The 7,729-nt window shown below is 58.2% G+C and overlaps 1 protein-coding gene across 1 annotated transcript in view; it reads right to left on the minus strand.

The window, feature by feature from the left end:
* KASH5 (KASH domain containing 5) overlaps positions 1-6,529 on the minus strand; it is a 22,696-nt gene extending 16,167 nt beyond the window's left edge. The window contains exons 1-7 of the mRNA XM_045292635.1: positions 6,416-6,529; positions 2,587-2,691; positions 2,108-2,294; positions 1,723-1,787; positions 558-627; positions 295-456; positions 136-151 (exon numbers count right to left, since the gene is read on the minus strand). Of these exons, the coding sequence (XP_045148570.1) occupies positions 136-151; positions 295-456; positions 558-627; positions 1,723-1,787; positions 2,108-2,294; positions 2,587-2,691; positions 6,416-6,461 (651 nt within the window). The 5' untranslated portion in view covers positions 6,462-6,529. The remainder of the gene's footprint in view (positions 1-135; positions 152-294; positions 457-557; positions 628-1,722; positions 1,788-2,107; positions 2,295-2,586; positions 2,692-6,415) is intronic.
* Positions 6,530-7,729: the final 1,200 nt, after the last annotated feature.

Below are 7,729 nucleotides of genomic sequence, written 5' to 3' on the forward strand. Positions count from 1 at the left end.
AGAGACCCAGAGAGAGAGGAGGATAGAGACCCAGAGAGAGGGGGTTAGAGACTGAGAGGCCAGGAGCAAGGAGCCTCTAAGAGCAACTATAGAAGAGCCCCCAAGGTGGCTATGAAGACAGGCTGACAGACCGACCCGGTGGAAGGATGACCTGTGGGCTCGAGGATAAAGCAGGGAGGCTGAGAGCTGAGAGCCACCTAAGAGGCTAGAGAAGGGAAGTCAGGGCCGATGCAGGAGGAGGGCAGCAGTGGGGGGGAGGCCAGGGCTGAGGGCTGGGCGGGCCGGCAGCTCCACCTGCGGAGCTGCTTGCGCAGGGCAGATATCTCGTCAGCCAGGCGTGCGGTGCCCTCCTCGGCCGTCTCCACGCTGCGCTGCAGCTTGGCATTCTCAGCAGCCAGCCGCCGGTTACTGAGCTCCAGGTCCTCCAGGCTGCTCAGCAGTTCGGCTGTGGCGGGTCTAGAGCCGAGGAGAAGGGAGATGGCCTCATCCTGTACCCCCGGGAACCACCCCCTACCCCTCGTTTCCCCCCCCTCCCCCCAGGCTCTGAGGATAGATACAGCTCAGGTCTAGGGTCATCTTCGCCTCCGAAGCTCTCCAGGTTGGCTGGTTCTTCAATTTCTGGGCATCCTGGAGGAAGGGGGAACAGGTGGGGTGTTAGAGATCTCCCGGTCTGAGAGGTTGGGGTGCCCAGGCTCAGGCCCCTCCTCTGACTTCTGCTTTTGGTCTCACCTGCTCCAAGGGCTCGAGGGCACATCTCGTGGTGTTCCCCACCCCCCCCCCGTCCACCTCACCACTAGGCTGCCACCACCTCAGCATCCCCAGCCTACCCCCTTTGTCCCCCCTCCAGCCTGTCTGTACCCCAAGAGTCCCCAGAGGACTCTCTCCCTCACCTGAGCTGACCCTCCTGTGTGGCTCACAGCCCCACTACCCTCTCACCCCTGCTGACCCTGACGAGAGCAGATTTAAGGGAGGTCATGAAAGCCAGGGTTCCCACCCTCTGCGGGGAAGGAGAAACACAGCAGGCACCCTTCCTCAAAGAGCGCCTCACAAAAATGAAGGAGCCTGGGGGTTTAGGGGCTTAAGCTTGGAACCCACCATCTGCTCTGTGGGAGAAAGACAAGGCTGTCTGCGCCCGTCAAGACAGACAGCCTCGGAAACCCACAAGGGCATTTCTACCCTGTTCTCCAGGGTCGCTGTGCTGTGAGTCAGAATTGACCTGGGGTTTTTCTATGAATGAGGTCCTTGGGGTACTCTGGGGGTGGTGGGCAGCTACAAAAACGCAACCCTATGGGGCAATAACTTTAGGGGTCACTTGCCTATAACCTTGATGGGGGTGGGGGTGGGGTGTTGTGTGAAGGATGAGGGGACAGAAAGGTGAGACCAGGGGTGGATAGGGCATGGATCTAGAGGCTGGCAAGAGGGCGAGACCAGGGGTTGGACAAGGCATGGACCTAGAGGCTGAGCAGGGTTGGGGGCTGCCGTGGTGATGTCAGGGGAGAGTGAGTCTGGCAGGGTTTTTTCTTCTGAGAAACCCCCCAAACTGTCAAGTAATGGGTGTGGAGGGCAGCCATGAAGGCCCTAGAAAGCCAGACTCGGCTTCAGGCAGGTACACTGGTGGGGTTCCCCCTTATCCTAGGCTCAGCCCTGGGTGGGAAGTTCCCCCCCAACACACACTGTGTGACCCTGGGCCGACCTGCTTCATTCTATAGATAGCAATCTCACCAGATGGCAGCTGCTGGGGGGCCAGGGCTCCCTTGAAGGCTGGCTCCTCTTCCAGCTCTAATCCCCTGTTATCAAAGGGATGAGGCTCAGAACCCCCTGTGGCTTCGGCAGGGGAGGAGGGCAGCAGCGGTTCTTGGGCAGGGGCACTGTGGGGAGGAAGGTGAGGCCAGATGGCAGTCCCAGGGCCAGATGGGAAAGCAGTAGGGCGGTGAGGGGCCTCTGTTCCCCTCATGACCCTCCTTTCTCCCCTTTTATTTCTGGTTCCAGGCCCCCTTAGCACCCCTCCCAACCCCTCTTCTTCCCATTTCTGTGGTCCTCCCTGGTCTCTCCCCACCTGAGCAGGGCCCTGGCCTAGAGGGGTGGGAGGTGGGGGAGAGGAACCTACCCGTCCAGCTGACAGGCAGCAATCCAGTCCCGCATGACTACCAGGAAGGTGTCCAGGTCCACAGTGGCCCCAGCGCCCTCCCTGTTGGGGTCCAGGCTGCGGGCCAGTGTTTGGAGGTGCAAGTCCTGGGGGCCTCGTCCTGTCACAGTCTCCAAGTAGGCCACAACCTGGGTCACAGCCACCGTGCCTACAGGACAGCTGGGTCACAGGACAGCCAAGCCCTACCCCCTGGGACAGGCCCATACAGGCCCACAAATACTGGCTGCCCATCTGTGTCCTCCCAATTCCCTTCTACCGGAAGGCCCCCCCACCTCCTTGTCCATTTACTTCCCCAATCAACCCATAATCAGGAGCTTTGTTCCAATCGGACCCCCTAGCCCAGGACTCTGGTGCCACCACCCTGTCCTCAGCCTGCCACTCCTGCCCCCTATTATCCCTTGCCCATCCCATCCAGAGCGCCCCCACCTCCATCTCCCCACCTGTCCTCTGGGGGTCGCAGGCTTCAAAAGTGGAGTTGAGGATTTGCTCCTCTAAGCTGGGCGGTGTGCCCACACTGCCCTCTTGCGGCTGGTCCCAGAGGTGCACTGAGGACAAGAGGGCAGTGAGGAGGATGGGGAGCAGAGCAGGAGCCTGGGTGTCCAGGCCCCATGGCCTGCCCCCAGCAACCTCCCAGCAGTGGGGAGAGACCCATTTGGAACCACCCTGAGCCCTGGCGGCGTAGTGGTTATGAGTTGAGCTGCTAGCCAGAAGATCAGCAGTTCAAGATCACCAGCTCCTCCCAGGGAGAAAGACCAGGCTTTCCACTCCTGTTTGAGGAGTCACAACCTCGGAATCCCACAGGGGCAGTTGTACCTTGTCCTACAGGGTGACTGTGAGTCAGACTCCATTCAGTGACAGTGAGCTCGGGAATTTGTTTTTGGAGTGGGGGACAGCGATGTGCGGGGCCTCATCTTTCAGGTCAGGAAGTGCTCCCTGCCTCCTTCTCCACAAAAACTCATGCAACCTGTGGCTGGGAGGTAGTTCTGCTTGGAGGGGTCTGAGGCTTGAAACCCCCAGCTACAGCACGGGGAAAAGACGTGGCCGTCATCTTCCAGAAAGATTTCTGCAGTGGGCACTTTGTGGGATGAATCTGCTCTGTCCGAGAGGGTTGGCACTGACTGGTGGCAGTGGGTTTGTCTTTGGTTTCATCTGTATGGATGCTGACAGCCAGTCTTTCTCCCAATGGCAAGCGACTGGGGGTTTTGAACTTTTGACCTCTCGGTTAGCAGTCTGGCGTTGAGCCCCTGAGTCTTTCTGAGAGCCCTGATCCTTTGTGACCCCACACGTCCACCACTCTTGAGCCCCCAGTGAAGGCTCCAAGCTCACTTTCTCTCCTGGCCTCCCAGGCTCTGCTCTGGGGAGGGTGGAGAAGAGAGGATTCTGGGAGAAGCCCTGGGTGAAGGCCTCTCCACCCACCCCAGCCGGGAACAATCCAATAACGCTGGCAGTCCAGCAGCTCCCATCGATCCAGCAGGCCCATCTCCGGCCTCCCAGGCTGTGTGCGTGTGTGGGGGCCAGGTTGCCCTCCTTCCTGGCTTGACAGCGTCATCAGCAGCATCACCCGAGCCCAGGCCAGGGCTCTGAGGTGCAGGGGATGGGCAATCCAGGCAGGGTGGGTGTGTATGGTGAGCTGAGCCCACGTGGGCTCAGAGCCCAGCCCCACCGCTGGGACCAACTACTTCCCCTTTCAGAGCCTTGTCTCCCCACCAGCAAGGAGGCCAGGTGCCCCAGTGGTATGATAGTTAAGCACCTGGCTTCTCACGGAAAGGTTGGAGGCTTCAGTCCTTCAGCCAGTCTGCAGGAGAAAAGACCTGAGAGCCTAATCTGCTCCCTTAAAGATGACAGCTAGGAGCCCTCATAGCAGAGTGGTTACTCATTGGGCTGCTAACCTCAAGGCCAGTGGTTCAAAACCACCAGCACCTCTAAGGGAGGCAAGATGCGGCTTTCTACTCCTGTAAGGAGCTACAGTCTCAAAACTCAGAGGGGAAGCTGGCATCCCCTCTGTAGCAGTGAGTGAGAAAGATGACAGCTTAGGAATCCCTAGGCTGTGATTGCTTTTCACCTGCCGAGGTGTCAGGTCCACCTGGACCACCGGCTTCTATCTTCAAAGAACACTGAACTGGAGGGGCAGGTTGGTTGGTTCTTTCTGCCTCAGGAGAGCAAGACTGGTATGGCCTCCCTCCTGGGGGACCCTTGCCTTTGAGGGGATTTTGACCCTCTAGGATAGTCAGGCTGGACATTTTTTTTTCAGGCTGGACATTTTTATAGGAGCAGACAGCCTCTTTTTTCTCAAGAGGAGTGGCTAGTGGGTTTGAACCACTGATCTTGCAGGGTCAGTGCCACCAGGGCTGGTGCGATTTGGAAAGCACCTGGCAGATGGAGACCAATGGGCCCTGTGGGAGACTGGCTGGTGTCAGCAGCACACGAAGAGGAGGTGGCCTGGAGAAGGAAGCCCCCTGCTGAATCCTTTTGCCCTCTGACGTTTCTAAGGATCTTCATGGCCAGTGAAACTGGGCACCCGCCGCAGTGTGGCCCTTGGGGAGGGGCGCAAGGACCTACAGCAACTGGAGATGCTGGAGGGTCTGCGCCAGGGGCCGCATCTCCTCCCATGCCTATCCTCCCTCCAGTCTGTCTGTCCCACCTCTTGGTGAGGGGATGGCCCTCTCTCTCATGCCCGGACTCTCAGTCTTTCACCCCCAGTTCCTTCTCCGTCTCTCTTTCTTCTGTTTCTCTCCTCTTCTGCTATCTCTGCGCCTCTGCTCCCCAACGCATCTCCATCTGCCCTCGGACCTCCTCTCTCTGGTGCCTCGGAGGCCGTGCGCCCTCTACTGGTGCAGGCCAAGTGTAGGTGGCCATCATGACCCTGTCCTTCCTGGTTTCTGCCACCCTCATCTCTGTCCAGGGTCTTCCTGTGTGGACAAGCATCCTGAGGACTGATGCCAGGACCGGACGCTACCTCCATCATCAGACTGGACTCTCTCCCTCTACTGTCCAACACCCTCTCCTAAAAGGGTGGGAGCCCTGCATCCTCCTTTTGACTGGGCTTTCTCAGGGGTGGGAGTCTTCCATAAGACTGTCCCCACACTCTGCCAGAGCCTGGGAGCCTTGCTCCCCTTCGTAGAAGGAATCTTCTAGAAGGTGTGTGTATGTGTGTTTGCTCCTACATCAGATTACCAGAGGATGCCAACAACACAGTCTAGACCAGTGGTTCTCAACTGTCCTAATGCCTGCACCACAGAATACTCTAGACCAGTGGTTCTCAACTGGGTCACGACCCGTTTGGGGGCTCAAATGACCTTTTCACAGAGGTCGCCTGATTCTTAACAGTAGCAAAATGACAGTGATGAAGTAGCAAAGAAAATAATTTTATGGTTGTGGGGGGGGGGTCACCACCACATGAGGAACTGTATTAAAGGGTTGCTGTATGAGCAAGGTTGAGAACCACTGGTCTAGATGGTTCTACCAAAGATTTCCTCCCTCTCCTCTTCTACGCCTCCCCACAGGCTCACTGAGTCAGAATCAACTCGAAGGCAGTTTTTGTTTTAGTTCACAGGCTGAAAATTGATTGTTTTGGACATGGAATGAACACATGAAATACTGCCATCCTTCCCCTGGTTACTTTGCTTTTTTAAAACAGCGCGGGGCCTAAGACATTTGGACTTGACGGGCAGCGAGGTGTGTGAAGCTCCTTTAGGACAGCTTGCTGCTCCGGGCTCCCTCCCCACTCCCACCCTGCACCCCCTCACCCCTCTGAGGAAGCCGGGTGAGCACTACAGACCTACCCCCTGCTCACACTCTGGAAGGGGACAGACTCCATCCAGACAAGGATGTTCCCGCTGGGAAGAAAATAGAGGCAGGGGAGGGGAGAGAGGGTCACAGGGTAGGGGTTTTCTCTGAGGTCAGGAAGCACAATGGGGACTGGGCCCTGAGTCAAGTGCGGGGTGAACCTGTAGGTAGGGGGTGGGAGTGGAGAGCGAGATGCACAGACAGGAGGACTCATCAAACCAAATTCTCCCAACCCTGCAGGGCAGAGCAGCAGGGCCCCAAAGGGTTTTTCTAGGTTGTCTTGCCTTTTTGGGAACAGATGGCATGGATGGCTACTAGCTGCTGGCCTTCGGGTTAGAGCGTCTGCTGGGCCACCAGGGCTCCCTCCCTCCCTGCTGCCCCTGCCCCAAGGTGAAGGTGCAGCCACCCCAAGTCTTCCAAGTCCCAGACTGGCGCTCTTTCACCCCTTGCTCACTGCTGAACCCCAGGGGCCCAGCTACCTACTTGTTGCTGCAGCAGGGTCGCCCAGCCAGCCCTCAGGCAGGTCCATGGACCAATCCCTCTGCTCTGCTGGTGAAGCTGGCAGCCTTCTTCCGCCACCCAGAGGGACTGGGTGGGGACTGGCTGCCTCCAGAGCTCCTGGGAGGACAATGGGAACAGCTTCTTCAGTCGGTCCCCCAGGGGGTGGGGGCCTGCCCTACCTGGGCCTCCAGGCTGCTTCCCTGGTCTCAGAACCTGTTTGCCCGGACACCGCCTAGACTAATGTAGTGCCTGCTTGGACCGGTTTTATGGACTGGAGAAAATGGGGTGGGGGTGGGGGTATGGCTGGGAAAATGGGGGCCTGGGGTGCTGGCAGCCGAGATCAAAGGGAGGGACAGTGGATGGGGGATAGAGCCAGGGAGGGACAGAGTGGCCTCTCAACTTCCGTTGTCCCCAGGCTTCGCCCTCTTCCCTGGGTCCTCTGTTTATGCCTCTTCCCTGGCCTTCCAGCCTCTGCCTTGGCCTCCATTCTCTGCACACCCCAGGTTGACCTGCCCCTCCTCTGCTCAGTACCCTTCCCTCGCTCCCCAGGACTCTTAGGACAGAGTTCAGTTTCTGGGCATGGCCTTCAAGGCCCGGCCTGGCCTGGCCCACCTACCTTCCCACCCCAAGCTACTCAGGAAAGGTCTGAGCTCTGACATCCACTCCCTCTGGGAGATGTTTGAATGTTGCCATCAATGTCCTATCCACCTGTATCTGGAATGTTTGACCTTGTCCCCTACCCTGCTGTCTCTCCTGGCCTCCTAATGTCCCCTTGGGCTGGTTTTGAGACCCTGCCCTGGGAGCTCCCTGAAACACCTGTCTATTTTTTCTCTCCACTGGCCTATCTTCCAGGCCCTTCACGCTCATCATGGCCCCCAGGAGCCCAGCCTCTTTCCTCTGAACCTCATTGTCTCCTGGGTCCCCACTAGGGGGTCAGTCCTCTCAGGCCCTCCTGGACTTCTGGACCAGTTGGGCACTCCCTCTTCAGTGTTCCCACCATGCTGGGGTGCCTCCATTATGACAGGTCGACCCCTGGACTTATCACCCATAATGTTGCACAATGGGGTCCACTGGGGCTGAGTGGGGTTCACCCTGGCAGCTCGAGGGTGGTATAGGGTCTCAAGTTTCCCTCCAGGCAGTGGGGTACATTCACTCCACCTCCTCTTGCGTACTCCCAACCTCTTTCTCTCCTCAGAGCCAACCAGGATCCACTGCCGCAGGGTGCGTGCTTCTGGACAGCTAGTAGGAGGTTCTAGAAAAAGAGAGTCTTTAAAGAGAGACCCTTCAGTGTTTAGG

Source organism: Echinops telfairi, unplaced genomic scaffold (assembly GCF_000313985.2).
Source record: "Echinops telfairi isolate 266 unplaced genomic scaffold, ASM31398v2 ScPeMD7_655;HRSCAF=1070, whole genome shotgun sequence".
NCBI lineage: Eukaryota > Metazoa > Chordata > Mammalia > Afrosoricida > Tenrecidae > Echinops > Echinops telfairi.